This window comes from Conger conger, chromosome 2 (assembly GCF_963514075.1).
Source record: "Conger conger chromosome 2, fConCon1.1, whole genome shotgun sequence".
NCBI classification, from domain to species: domain Eukaryota; kingdom Metazoa; phylum Chordata; class Actinopteri; order Anguilliformes; family Congridae; genus Conger; species Conger conger.
The window spans coordinates 67,113,734-67,128,258 of record NC_083761.1 but is presented as its reverse complement, the minus strand read 5'-3'; the positions used below and the strand labels follow the sequence as shown (position 1 = coordinate 67,128,258).

The 14,525-nt window shown below is 46.6% G+C and overlaps 1 protein-coding gene across 2 annotated transcripts in view; it reads left to right on the top strand.

Moving 5' to 3' along the window:
• Positions 1-13,897, top strand: part of tmem94 (transmembrane protein 94) — a 32,136-nt gene extending 18,239 nt beyond the window's left edge. The window contains exons 12-32 of one of the 2 annotated variants that reach the window (XM_061231564.1): positions 125-229; positions 1,039-1,212; positions 1,416-1,634; positions 2,047-2,359; positions 2,754-2,927; positions 3,202-3,304; positions 3,540-3,748; positions 3,863-4,044; positions 4,196-4,331; positions 4,529-4,644; positions 4,734-4,833; positions 5,213-5,321; positions 5,431-5,620; positions 5,803-5,880; positions 6,585-6,670; positions 6,872-6,953; positions 7,070-7,239; positions 7,381-7,475; positions 8,405-8,498; positions 9,282-9,455; positions 9,749-13,897. In XM_061231564.1, coding sequence (XP_061087548.1) covers positions 125-229; positions 1,039-1,212; positions 1,416-1,634; positions 2,047-2,359; positions 2,754-2,927; positions 3,202-3,304; positions 3,540-3,748; positions 3,863-4,044; positions 4,196-4,331; positions 4,529-4,644; positions 4,734-4,833; positions 5,213-5,321; positions 5,431-5,620; positions 5,803-5,880; positions 6,585-6,670; positions 6,872-6,953; positions 7,070-7,239; positions 7,381-7,475; positions 8,405-8,498; positions 9,282-9,455; positions 9,749-9,821 — 2,982 coding nt within the window. In that variant the 3' untranslated portion in view covers positions 9,822-13,897. The remainder of the gene's footprint in view (positions 1-124; positions 230-1,038; positions 1,213-1,415; positions 1,635-2,046; positions 2,360-2,753; positions 2,928-3,201; positions 3,305-3,539; positions 3,749-3,862; positions 4,045-4,195; positions 4,332-4,528; positions 4,645-4,733; positions 4,834-5,212; positions 5,322-5,430; positions 5,621-5,802; positions 5,881-6,584; positions 6,671-6,871; positions 6,954-7,069; positions 7,240-7,380; positions 7,476-8,404; positions 8,499-9,281; positions 9,456-9,748) is intronic. The other variant, XM_061231565.1, reaches the window with a different exon arrangement.
• The last annotated feature ends 628 nt before the right edge of the window (positions 13,898-14,525 follow it).

Sequence of the window (14,525 nt, the reverse complement as noted above, 5' to 3'; positions counted from 1 at the left end):
TCTAGCACTGATGCTGTGTCTTACTGTGCCAGATCTCTAGCACTGATGCTGTGCCAGATCTCTAGCGCTGATGCTGTGCCTCACTGTGCCAGGTCTGTGTTGCTGATTGTGTGTGTCTGTGCAGGAGATGCTGCGCTGTGTTTGGAGACAGTTTGTCAGCGTTCTGCGAGGAGAGTCGCAGACGCTGTGCTACACGTCCAGCCTGCTCCACACCCTGGGCTCCGTCACTGTGAGTGTGTCCTGCCTGCGTCAGTGTACACTGCCCATGTACTCTGCTGTTTCCCAACCAGTAGTGAAGCGCCCACTTCAGGAGATGTAAAGAGGTTTCTACCCAGTAACATATTAATTGACATTGCAGTTTTTGCTAATTTATTTGAAGGGTGTATGCATAATGCTTACATGACCCCTACATAAATATTACCTGACACCTGCACATATCCCTTCATAAATGGCTATTCCACTTGGTGTCACTTGACATAAAGAATGATGTGAATTTGACATTAAATGCGACACAGTGATCCTTTGTGTGTCCCCTAGTGGAACAGATATTTCTCAAAGTTTTTTTATGTTTATGTCAGGTGTCCTGTAGTGTTTACATATGTAGGTGTCATGTATCCATTATGTATATCCCCTCCAAATAAAATGGTAAACTAAAATTTTATAACCTGTTAATATACCAGCCATGAATTTGAAAGCTGTGCTTCAATACTGTAACTTGCGAACAAGTTATATTTAAACTACACATCACATTGCACCAAGTCCTTCCAACAGTGCTGATGTATCATACTAGTCGGCCTGACTGCTACACTGTTGGGGTACTTTGGTACATTAGTTTGCTGGAAACTTGTATAAGGTGAACTCTGTGGATGTTTGTGCTTAACCGCAGGATTTGTATTGCTTGACCAATTTGCACTACAGCAAATATTTAGAACATTTCAGCAAAACTGAAAAAGTACAGATACTGCTCTGGGTAAATGAAAACATAACTTTGAGCGAACTTCTCCTTTATTAAATTCCCCCTTTCGTGCTCTTGCCCAGGTGCTGTGCTGTGTGGACAAGCAGGGTGTGCTCTCCTGGCCGAACCCCAGTCCCGAGACCGTGCTGTTCTTCAGCGGGCGTGTGGAGATGCCCCACGACAGCCAGGACGACCTGCGGGACGACCTCTCCATGGGCTCCTTCTGCCGCATGGAGGGGGACGAGGACAGAGATGAGGTGAGCGAGCAGCGGGACACTGGACTGAACTGCACAAGTGCTTGTGTAGCTGCAACGAAACTAGAAAATGGGCCCTGCTTTACATTTGGTTAATTTGCCTTTTAAAAGAATCTCTTAACTCATGGGAATTTATGAGCGGTATTTGAACAGATGGCGGGACAGTGGTGAAGGGTGTTGTGGACTGTGACCGTGCGCTTGTCCAGGTGCCGGAAGTGGAAGCTCTGTTGTCCATGCCTGCGATGGAGTCATCCGTTCTCACTGGGCACGAGCAGGAGCCCAGCGAGACCTCCCACGACACGGCCCGCTCAGGCGAAGCCCTGCGCCCCCGCCGGCCTGCCCCCGCCCCCCGCACCAAGCACCCCTCAGGCTCCAACGTCAGCTTCAGCCATGACACCGAGGGGGGCGAGGACGACCCCTTGCAGGTAACCCCCTTCCCCTAGTCAGGGAACTGTCATACAAGGGCTACTGGAGGCCTACCCTAAGCTGATAGGCTTCTGCTGCTGGCGGAGACCTCACCCTAAGCTGACAGCCTTCTGCTATTGGGGGAGGTCTCACCCTAAACTCATTGGCTTCTGGTATTGAAGAAGCCCTCACCCTAAGCTGATAGACCTCTGGTATTGGAGGAGGCCTCTCTCTTAGCTGATAGGCTTATGGTATTGGAGGAGGTCTCCCTCTTAGCTGATAGGCTTCTGGTATTGGAGGAGGTCTCACCTTACAGTTATGCCGTCACTTTACATCACCTTCTGAGGTGTCCTAGATGCACATTAGGCAGTGCGTTTAATGGGTTTCAAACCTGTAACTGCCCTTTAATCTGTATTTCTGTCCCCACCCCAGCCTTGTGGGATGGAGGGTGGTTGCTGTGAGGCGGAGGACTTTGTGTGCGACTACCACCTGGAGATGCTGAGCCTGTCCCAGGACCAGCAGAACCCGGTCAGCATCCAGTTTGACGACTCGGGCTGGCAGGGGCACCTGCCTTCCCTCAAGCCCCTGGGCCTGAACATCCTGCTGAACCTGTGCAACGCCGACGTGACACAGCAGCTGTGCCGCTTCTCCGACCACCTGTCCAACCTGGCGCTGCAGGAGAGCCACGGGGCCGTGTTGCCCGTCCACGTGCCCTGGGGGCTCTGCGAGCTGTCCCGGCTGATCGGTGGGCACGCACGCTCCCCTACACGCCTAGCACACGCAACACGGGCACTACCAAACCTCTGGAAAAGGGGTCAGCTGGCAGACACACGCAGCTCATAGCAGACATACCAAAATGAGTAGACACAGGTACTCCCCAACACATAACGCATTAAAAGAGTTTAAGACATTAGGCTGTTTAAGACATTTAAGACTGTAGCCATATCCTACAAACACAGCTAAAATGCAAACCCTACAAAACATCTAGGGCTTGGTTGTATTTATACATCTAGAAGGATGTGCAGTTCATCAGTATTTTGTGAGACATTACATTTTTTCTGTATTACCATCATACTGTAGCTCCCTTGCTGAACCCTTCCTTGCATCTGTCTGTCTGTCTGTCTGTCTGTGTGCCGCAGGCTTTACTCCTGGGGCGCGAGAGCTCTTCAACCAGGAGAACCACCTTACGCTGTACCAGTTGCCGTCGGGCGAGAAGTCCAAGGAGTCTGTCCCGCGCCGCCCACAAAACTTCACCAAACGGCAGCCTCCCATCAGCCACCTCATCAGCCTGCTTGTGCGCGACAGCACCACCAGTGAGCACCAACTCACCTTTTCACTCTCTCTTCCTTTTCTTACCTTTCATTAAAGTGTGGACTTCTGATGATTCTTCTGTCATTCCCCCTTGCCCTGCCCTTGCCCTGCCCTTGCCTTGTCCTTGCCCTGTCCTTGCCCTGTCCTTGCCCTGTCCTTGCCGTGCCTTTACCCTGCCTTTACCCTGCCTTTACCCTGCCTTTACCCTACCCTACCCTTACCCTACCCTTACCCTTGCCCTGTTCTTACCCTGCCCTTACCCTGCCACCCCTCCAGACAATGTACAGATGCTCTCCCACGGCTCTGCTGACCTCTTACTGGAAGCCTGCACTGACTTCTGGGATGGTGCCGATATCTACCCACTATCCGGCTCTGACAGGTGAAAGACCGTTTGTTAATCCTTCAGTGGAGATATCTACAGTACACATGGTGTCTTGGCTTTCCCTGATTATGTTCCACAGTGCAGCCCTGTGTTTGCTGATTTTGGTTTTGGTGGACTGTTGCCCTTCATAGGATTGAAGAGCTTCTGATAATGGATGTGTGGAAGATTGATAGATATTTTTGTGAAAATTCTGCAATAAAACCTGAGGTTTTGATTTGGTTGGTGTCTACAGGAAGAAGGTTCTGGACTTCTACCAGCGAGCCTGTTTGTCAGGGTACTGCTCTGCCTTCGCCTACAAGCCGATGCAAGTCTCGCTGTCGCCACAGCTGAACGGGAAGTGCGTGGAGTTGGCCGCCGGCCCCACCCTCTTTTCCGGTGTGGAGCTGCCCAGCACCACACCCATCAAGCACAGCAGCAGGAGGAACAGCTGGAGCTCAGACGGTGAGATGGAGGAAGGCGGCAGTGCGGGAGAGGTGGGGTTTGCCAGGTGGCTGTAGTCTGAGCTCTGCCTCTCACTCCCTGGTCTTCCCTGGCCTTCCTTGTCTCTGTGTCCAGAGGGCATCGGGGAGGTGATGGAGAAGGAGGACTGTGTCCAGGCCCTGAGCGGCCAGATCTTCATGGGCATGGTGTCCTCGCAGTTCCAGGCCCGCCTGGACACGGTGAGGCTGATCGACGCCCTAGTCAACGCCTGCATCCGCTTCGTCTACTTCTCCATGGAGGACGAGCTTCGCAGCAAGGTACGGTGCGAGCAGTCGGCCAGAGAGGTGGAGGGTGGAGAAGGTGGGTGGAAGGTGGAGGGTAGGTGGAGGGTGGGTGGAGGGAGATTGCAGAGAGGGTGCAGGGACGGTGGAGGTTCGGGCCAGGTGTGTAACACGCGGCTCTCTCTAGGTGTTTGCGGAAAAGATGGGCTTGGAGACGGGGTGGAACTGCCACATCTCTCTGACGCCCAACGGCGACAGTCACTGCGACGGCGCCCCCTCCAGCCCCAGCCATGCTGGCTCCCTGCACGATGACCTGCACCAGGGTACGCCGCTGCTGCACACCCCCGGTCTGTCTGTCCCAATAAGATTTCTTGCCAAAAGTCACTGAATATTACAATTACGTGATGTGTTTGGTATCCACATGAGAACAGAAGTATGCAGTTAAGTTTGAAATGCAGTGTAGCCGTAAGCATGCTGGCGCGTATGGGACTGGCTGAGTGACTGCGTCTGGGCTCTCCAGACTCTCGGGACGAGGCAGAGGGGCCCCTGCTGCTGGAGGAGGAGGGTCACTCGGACCTCGCCAGCTTCCAGCCCACGGACAGCGACGTGCCCAGCTTCCTGGAGGACTGCAACCGGGTACGCGCCTCCGCCAGCCCTCCACGCCCAGACCGCCTTTCTGTCTCCTCCCCTCCCCTCTCATCTCCTCCTCTCCCTCCCGCCCCCAGGCCAAACTGCCTCGTGGGATCCACCAGGTGCGCCCCCACCTGAAGAACATCGACAATGTGCCTCTGCTGGTGCCCCTCTTCACCGACTGTACCCCTGAGAGTAAGCCCCTGCCCTGTCCCTCTGCTGCCTGAACAGTCTCTTCTGATCATATCAGATGCTGTGTTGATTTAAGAGCTGTCGCTTTTTACCTACTGTAGCAGAACGTGAAGAATTCTGTTTCGTGATGTATTTCAAGAGTGAAGCTATTCATCTCTGTGTGTATGTGCGTGTGTGCGTGCATGTGTTTTTTTTTGTGTACGCGTGTACGTGTGTCTGTGTATGTGTGTTTCGTGTCTGCATGTGTGCACGCGTGTGTTCGCCTGTGTTTGCGTCTGGGCATGTGTCCACGTGTCTGTCTTCGCACGTGTGTGTGTGTGCGCGCGTGGTTGTTTGCATGTGCGTTTCTGTGTATGCACGCACGTGTGTGTCTGTGTTGCAGCCATGTGTGAGATGATGAAAATCATGCAGGAGAACAGGGAGGTGACCTGCTGCCTGGGGAGCTCAGCCAACTTCCGCAACAGCTGCCTCTTCCTGCAGAGTGACCTCAGGTGTGTGCCCCGCCGGCTCACAGTGGCAGTTAAACAGTCAGCCTGTAGAACGTGCTTCAGCGTTCATTACTCAAGGGCACTCTGGTAAAACCTGTTCCTTTTTGGACAGCATCGCGCTGGACCCTCTGTACCCGTCACGGTGCTCCTGGGAGACGTTTGGCTACGCCACGAACAGCGGGATGAACGGCGATGAGGAGGGTCTGTCGCCGCTAGGACTCTCTGGCCAGCTCAACAGCCTTGCCTGTTCCGTCACCTTCCACCAGGGGGAGAGCGTGAGCATGGTCAAGCTCATCGAGCAGGTGAAGGCCCACACACAAACACACACAGTTACAATCACAAATGCTGTACTAAATTACTATTATTTATTTTGTTAACACTGTGCCACTGCATAGTTTTGTCTCTGAACGTCATAGCGACAGTAATTCAGAGTATTCAGCTAGACTGTGCTTGCAGTGCGTTTACCTTCTTTCATATCCCACAGGCGCGGCATACCACTTACGGCATCCGAAAGTGCTTCCTCTTCCTGCTGCAGTGTCAGCTGACACTTGTCATCATTCAGGTGAGCCGGAACATTCTGCCCTTGAACATTTTACAGTGGTGTACACTCAGTGAGCACTTTATTAGATAGACCAGCTTGTTAATGCAAATATTTAATCAGCCGTTCTTGTGGCCGCAACTAAATGCACAAAAGCATGCAGATGTGGTCAAGAGGTTCAGCTGTTTTTCAGACCAAATGTCAGACTTTGACGATGGAATGATTGTTGGTGCCAGACAGGGTGGTTTGAGTATCTCAGAAACTGTTGATTTTCACATACAACAGTCTCTAGATTTTGCAGAAAATGGTGCAAAAAACAAAAAAGATCCAGTGAGCAGCAGTTCTGCGGGTAGAAACGCGTTGTTAATGAGTGAGATCAGAGGAGAAGGGCCAGACTGGTCGAAGCGGACAGGAAGGTGACAGTAACGCAAATAACCACTCATTACAACAGTGGTATGCACAAGAGCATCTCTGAACCCACCACCCGTCAAACCTCAAAGTGAATAGGCTATAGCAGCAGAAGACTTAATAAGTCCAATAAATACCTAATACAGTGTTCACTGAGTGTATAGTGGCCTCAAAAAGGTCAAACTGCATACTAAAATGATCTTTGAGTGGAGTGTATTCTGGTCCTAATACCCTGTGGGGATGGAAGTCTGCCCTGTGTACTAGTGAGAGCCTTTAAATATGAAGATGGTCGCCATCATCACCATTGTTTTGTGTTGCAGTTTGTGGCGTGTCTGGCTCAGCTGCCTCCTCCCATGAACATCACTGATATCCTGTGGCTCTCCTGCTTCTGCTACCCACTGCTCAGGTGAGTTTCGGGGAAACTCTCACGGGCTCTTACTCGCTCAGGTTATTTCCCTCTCCTCGCACTCGTCCGTGTGTAGGAATTATGTCAGTTTTGCTGCTGGATAGTGGGGTTAGTGTTCCCCTCATTCTGTGCTGTGTGTATATGCTCCTGAATGGCCCAGCATCTGTGCTAACGTGGGCTGGTTGTGTGTGCGCACGACAGCGTGTCCTTCCTGGGGAAGCCTCCGGACAGCTCTGTGATGTCTGTCGCAACGGGCAAGAACCTGGATGCCATCCCCAGAAAAGTGAGCCTAATGATGTCTTTCGTAGAGCTGCCTTATTTTTCCTTGACATGTCAGAACTTTGTTACATTTTAGAAGACGTTCATGAGAGAGTGTATGTGTATTTGGCTCTGTGACAGACCCAGCAGTACTTCCTGGGATGCTTCCTGCTGAAGTTCAGTCTGACAATGTGTGCGTACCTGCTGGGGTTTGGCTTCACGCTGCATAAGGTCTGCTCCCTGGCTGCCAGCAGCGCCCTCGTCAGGCCTGACAACAGCAACTTCACCTGTGCCCACATCCTCACCGTCAGGTGCGTCTCAGCCCAGACCTCCATATACAGCTTTCGGTCACTTTCAGTTTAGGCTGTCCTCCTGTTTTGGCTCCTGTGCTGTCTCGTGTTCACTGTGTTCACTGTGTGATCTGTGTGCTCGTACCGTTTGATGGCCTGCAGCTCGGATCCCGGTGCCCCACAGTGGTTTAGTGACCTCGCAAATGGCCTGCTGCTCTCTCAGAAGGTGATGGCGGGATTCCTGGCACTCCACACAGGTACCTTTGAAAGCCAGCCTTTTCAAGTTCAAAGAGTTTTTTTGCCTATTAGAATACTTAGTGGTTCAGTGTTGAAAACTGTGCAGGGTATTGACAGCAGAATTGTGTAATTACTACCATCATTTGTGCAGTGAATTTATGTCTACTACTGAGGTATTCAGACGGTTTTGAAAACGAAGCCTGTTTTCAATAGGTCCCATTGCTCTGTCCAATTGTTTGTGTTCTGTTCTGGCTCCACGGTGGTGGAACAAACTCCCCGTTGAGGTCAGAACTGTAGAATCTCTCCCCACCTTCAAGCGCGAACTGAAGACGCACCTCTTCAAGCAGCACCTCTCCCCGTCCCTCCCTACCTCCCTGTGAACCTTAATTGTTGTCTTTGTGATTTACTTTGTGTATCGGTATTTTTAGTTGGCTAGGTAAGCAGTGTTTGGATAGTTAAGTTTGGTCACTTTTGCTTTGTTTGTTTATTTGTTCGTTAAAAAAAAAAAGAAAAAAAGGCCCTGGTCCCCTTATCTTTGTTGTACTGGTAGCAGTTGAAATTGTACTTTCCTCTAGGGTCTTTCAGCCCACTTATCCCTGGTTATGGGTATGCACTTTGTTGTACGTCGCTCTGGATAAGAGCGTCTGCCAAATGCCATTAATGTAATGTAATGTAATGTAATGCTACCTGTTTAGGATTTAGCTCTATATTTAATGAAGTGATCAATAGAATCCCTGTAATAATGGGTTGTCTGAGGATGCCTCAAAGTTTGCAAAGAGGAGGAACATCTGTGTATGTGCTGTTATTCACATTCCTGTTATTTTGTGCATTTCTCACATTCCCCATTGCAGAGTGGTGTTTGCAACAAAAAAACATACCAAGTTATTTTCCCCTCAGACACAAACCTGGTATGCTATGTTTTCCTGTTTTGTTCTCCTCTCTCCGTCAGTGGTGATCTCTCTCAGCTATGTGCATCGCTCCCAGCCATTTTGGAGAAAGAGCCCCTTCAGTAACACCTGGTGGTGCCTGACAGTGCCTGTGGTGTAAGTGCCTCTCATTGTTCTTGTTGACTTGCTTCTGTTTCCCTACCTACACAGCATACTTTCTTCAGAACCAGAGGTGGAATAATTGAATTTAATTATTAGAATATGAACCACTGGTACTCCAACTGCTACATTACTACTGTTGAGAATTTCCCTACTACAGAAACACAGCAACTGTATAATAATTCATAAAGCATGAAAGTGATATTTCACGCATCAGTCATCAATGGGGCATTCAAAAGTTGCTATTCAAGCAGTGCTATGCTCAGCATTTTAATGGGCTTTCACATTTGCACTACAAGCATATTGTAGCCAGGTCACTTAGCAAGAAATTGTACTGCTGACCAATATATTTTAAAGCAGTGTATTTAAAAAATGTGCAACATAGGAATGCAGCAGTAATTTGCATATTTGTGAAGTGTCGCACTATCTTGATATGTTAGAACTCTAAACTATCCGATTATGGGATCATGTCCTGCCGTCTTCTTTGTTGACTGTTGTTCTACATTTTGTACTAACCCTTTTCTAACATGTATACGTAGAATTTTTCAGTAGCCTTTTTTTAATTTTGTGTAATTAACACTATTTATACACACTCACATGATCTGTTGCAAAGCTGTCCAACCCTGTTCATTGAGACCTACTGTTCTGTATGTTGTTAGTAGAACTGAATTGCATAGCCCTGATTTATAGTGATGAGGGTGTTGTTGAATGATAAGCCAGGGGGTGCTCTTGTACAGTGCACAGTAGTATCATTTAGTTTTCCCTCCTTTCTGGATCCAGGTTGCTGGGACAGGTGGTACAGGCAACTGTAGACTTTCAACTGTGGCAAGATAGAAGCGGTAACAATGTACCATTTGGCCTGAGCGACATCCCTATGCTGGTGTGGCTGCTGGTGTCACTTTCACCATTACTGGTGGTATTGGTCAACGAGGCTGTTAAACTGCATGAAATCAGGTAGGACATTAGGAAAGCGGAGGACACATACACAGACAGTATGTGTGTGTTTGCTTGTGTGTGAGTGAGAAACGAGAGGGAGAATACTGTATAAAGAGTAATAATAGTCATAATTGTTCTCTGATGAATAATGAATCCAGCTCAGTGGTGACCAAATATACTGGCCTGAATACTGAAATCCCACTAAGCCTAAAAACAATTCTGGATTTGATCCAGTCGAGCTGAAACTTTGGTGATTGAAACGGATGTAGCAGGAATTTTGTCAGCATTTAATTCCCCCCCCCCATTTTCAGGGTGCGAGTGCGTTACCAGAAGAGGCAGAAGTTACAGTTTGAGACCAAACTGGGCATGAACTCCCCGTTCTGAGGAGCCCCTGTTTGGGGCTGGAGATCACTATGTGACTCAGTCTACTCCACCCTGGACAGACTCCTCTCAACACAGGCCTCCCACTTCTTGGTGACACTGCCAGCAGACATATTGAAGAAGGTGGAGTAACAACAGCATGGATGGTTGTATCTGTGGTAGTGTTGTTTTTAAAATATCACTATATCTGTTCATGCCTTTCATTTTGAAAGAAACACAAATCATTCATCAATTTGTTGAAGATACAACCAGAACATGGAAACTATCCATTTCAAGATGTTTTATTTTTAAGGCATGGAGAATGTTCACCTACATACTGCCTGAATCTGTTGCCTGGAGCTTGAGCCTAAAGCACTCCGAGTGCATTCTCCCCTGACCCTGTTGTATTCAGGTAGAGTGAGACAGACTTGTATTCATAGTCCACCCTTTGACTGTTCACAAACCAAAGTTCAGCCAATTTGACACCCATGTTTTTTTTTTGCTGTGTGCAATATTACTGTTCCTGAATCAATGAAGCAGTTCATTTTGGGGGATGGCTTGTTGGTTGTTCTGTATGCACTGGTGGGATTCATGACATTAGGTAGAAATAAATATGTGTAAAGTGTTTGTATCAAGTTGGGCCAGTCTAGTATTGGAGAAAATTCTTGTACAAGCAGAAATTGCTTTGACTGTAATGGAATGCTAGAATTGCCCATGGATCTGGAAGCCCTGCATCAGTTACACCTACTGCTCTCCATGTGGCAGTTGGTAGCATCACTTGGTGTGGTTTGGAATTCCTTTTTTTAAGACGCTTCAAAGTCCCATTGGTTGATTTATTTTAGAAAAAGAATAATAACCCAGGGAGAGTTTTTCTTTGGACATGCCAATAATTTATCAGCCAGCCCATTTAGGGCAATCTTCTACTGTGTGCTATATTTTGCAGGGGTTTAAATTTAAGATAATGCCTTTTAAAAAGAGGAAGCATAAAACGATGTCCGAGACCCAGTTTGGTCAATACCATTTATTATAGCCATGTAAACTATTGATGGTTTTTCAAAATAACAACCAAATGTGTCCTTTGGAAAGGTTCAAGAAATTGTAGAAATGACCAGATGAAGGCAACGTCTTTATGGCAGGGATGGTGTGCCCTGCACATGTGCAAAATGAAGTGAAGATAGAAAAATGAATAGAATAGGGAAATATACTTTGAAAAATATAGACATTTTTATTTATTTAAAGATGGAAATATCTGAAGAATGTTCTACTTTCACTCTCAACCATGTGCATACAGTAGAAATGCCATTTTTTCTGGTTCTGTTCATGTGGTTCCACTTGAGTTGAGCTCATTTGTGTACTGTAGTGAATCAGTTTGCTGCTGCATGCCTATTTTCAGAAGTACTGTACAGCCAGGGCCTGATAAAAATGACTCAAGACCTCAAAGGTCTTGACCTTGTGCAGATGAACTGAACGTGCTTTATTTGCCTGTTGCTTTCCATGCTGAGAACTTCCATTAACAAGCCCATGAAAACCATTGCAAGCAGACTGCACTGAAAGGGGCAAGGTTTTCTCACATTCTGAATTAAGCAACTGCCAAGTTCTCCAGCTGATGTCATTGAGAAGTCTTCTGCAGGTGGCTATTTAAGTTTACACCTCTGGAAATGCTGTCCTCTGGGCATTGATGGGGAAAAGGCATATTTTGTCATCGTTTCCAACTGTCTGAATATTGTCCTTCCAGAAGATATCTCCGGAAGTCTCTTGTCGTCAAGTACATCTTGCAGTTGTTATACTTCAGAGTTCAAGCCCATATGGAAACTCACAAATGATGCACTAGATTCAACAATTTTACAGCATGATCTGCATGTTCATATAAGCACTGAAGGGTATGTTTGATCATTGTATCATGCCCCTAGGGTTGACTGCATACAAACATATCCAATCAAAGGGATTCAGTGCCTTGGCATGGCTGTGGTGTTACAGTATGTCCCTTAAGAAACCCTATGTTCTGAAAGGTTCTGGCTGGTGGCTACTCATGTTGGCGGTGTTACTCTGCTGAACGGTGCCTGCTTTTTCCTTAGGCTGGCCTCCTTTTCCCTTGACCCAGCCACAACAGCACAGTCTGGCTCCATTCTTCCGTGTATGTGCAATTGTCTCCTGGTCCCAGTTGAACATTCCTTTTGCCCTCATGGCAACTGGAGAGCTGGCCTTTTTCATCAGGTGAAGGAGCGGTGCAGTGTGTCAAGTTGTGCATATTGTATCAAAGGCACCAACAGATGTAAAGCACGGCTCTCTGCACTATGAATGGGGCATTAAAAGGATTTTTAGAAATTTGAGCTCAGTTCTTGGCTCTACATCGCCTCTCGCAATATGGTACCCTTGAACCAAGTCTTTGGTCACACCACAAATCCAGAATCTATATCCACTCAGTGAGCGTTTATTAGGTATTTTTTAGACTTATACTGGTCTTCTGCTGCTGTAGCCTATCTACTTAGAGGTTTGACACGTTGTGTGTCAGAGATGCTCTTCTGCATACCATTGTTGCAATGTGTCATTATTTGTGTTACTGTCACCTTCCTGTTAGTTTCCACCAGTCTGGCCCTTCTCCTCTGACCTCTCTCATTAACAATTCGTTTTTGCCCTCAGAACTGCTGCTCATCTGATGTTTTCTTGTTTTTTGCACCATTCCCTGCAAACTAGAGTCTGTTGTGTGTGAAAATCCCAGGAGATCATCAGTTTCTGAGATACTCTAACCACCCTGTCTGGCACCAACAAACATTACATGGCCAAAGTCACTTAGATTTCTTCCCCATTCTGACAATTGGTCTGAAAAACAGCTGATCGTCTTGACCATGTCTGCATGCTTTTATGCATTTAGTTATGGCCACATGATTGGCTGATTAAATAAACCTAATAAAGTGGTCACTGAGTGTATAATCCATGCAGAGACCAGTTAATACCTCCTTGCTATTCTTCTGCAGTTTACCATATATATGCAGTAAAAATGTGAGGACCTTCTGTTAGTGGTTTATGGGTGACCTTCATGCTTTTCTATGCTTTTTTCAAGTCCTATATGAGCAATTTGTCTTGGTGCATTCATGCTTTTTAAGTGGATTTTTCTTCAATTTCACTATGACATGTTAAGCTACACAGAATTAAATCTGCTGTCATTGTACAGTTAATGGGAGTGCATGGCTGTGACATTGATCTTCTAAGGCTTTGTAACTTGGAAGGTGTGGGAAAATAGTTATGATGGAAACTATTCAATGGTCTGAAGAGCTCCAGTATTTTGAGGAAACAGTGGAAACCCCGCCTTAATTACTTGTGTACACAGTACCAGGAAGGGCCACTTCTCAATTTACACTAGACAGTGTAAACTGGGCTACTCATCAAAGTCAGTTGGACACCTGTAGTGTGACAATCGTCACTCGATGGGATTGGCAATAAAAGCAAATTGTTTACAATTTAAATGTGACTGGGGCCAGTGGGAACAGTGTAGCTGTCTGTTGAAGTCTGATGTTGCCCAGCTTGATATGGATTGCAGGGTTTAAAGTGAGTACACAGAAATGAAAAAGTACGAACACACAATGTACTGTAAACGGCAAAAAAGGCACATTGAGCAACTAATTTACTTTATTTTATCAGATGAACAGCATTTTTAGCACTGTTTTTATCAACTGCATGTGAAAATATGATGCACACAAAATAATATGCGCTGTCTTCACCTTATCATTTTACTGTACGTTTATTTATGTCCCTTCGTTTTTGAGCATGCACTGCTAGCTCAATCAAGCAACGACGGATATTGGTGTTCTTGTTATTTTTTACATCGCTGACAGACACCTTTCCGCCACATTCCCTACACCTTGCAGATCCACTAGAGCAAGGCTGTATGTTTCTGTGCATTTACCAACGGGCACAGGAAATGAACCTGCATTGATTGACTGGATTAGAGATGGACTAGTTTTGTGGTTGTTATTGACAGATTTATAAAAGGTGTATATTTTGTATTTTTTCAAACAATTCTATGTAAAATTATTTCTGATTTTTAAAATGATTTGTCAAGCAATTATGTCATGTTAATAAATATTGTCTTTTTAAAAATACAGATGGTCTGTCTTGGCATGCTTATTTTGATTATATATTATTTTGATGCCATTTAGGTTGCACTCATACTCAGCCATATGTACACTCAGAAATAAAGGTACAGTGAAATGTGTCTAGCTTATTACTTCAGTTGAATTCATTTTGCTAGTTTGCTAGGAGTGTTCAAGAAGCCAGGCCAGTGGAGGCAATGATAGCTGCCTGATATTAATTGCAGCTTGGGACAACTTTCAGTAACAAGGTCAACAGTTTAAGCATGGCACTAATGGGTTCGATTCTCGCCAGTGGTGATGGTGGGTTTGCTTCACCAAAACTTCTGTCCAGCAGCTGCCACTGATCTACAGGCATGTCCATCCACAGGCATCTGCATCTACAGGCATCACTAGCAGAGCCAAAACCACATTGGGAGTATGGGGGTACTACATACTAGCCGAGCCTTCTGCTTCAGGCGTTGTTCACTTTGACATATTCTTTAAAAATGTATTCGTTTTTTTCAAACACACTGTTTGAAAAGTAGTGTGCGGTGAACAAAAATGGCTGCTGATGGGGAAATGACAAGAGAAGAAAAGTTATTTGGCTGTTATAATACACTTCGTTCTGTTCCATTGGAAAAAAAAAAAAACAACTTTT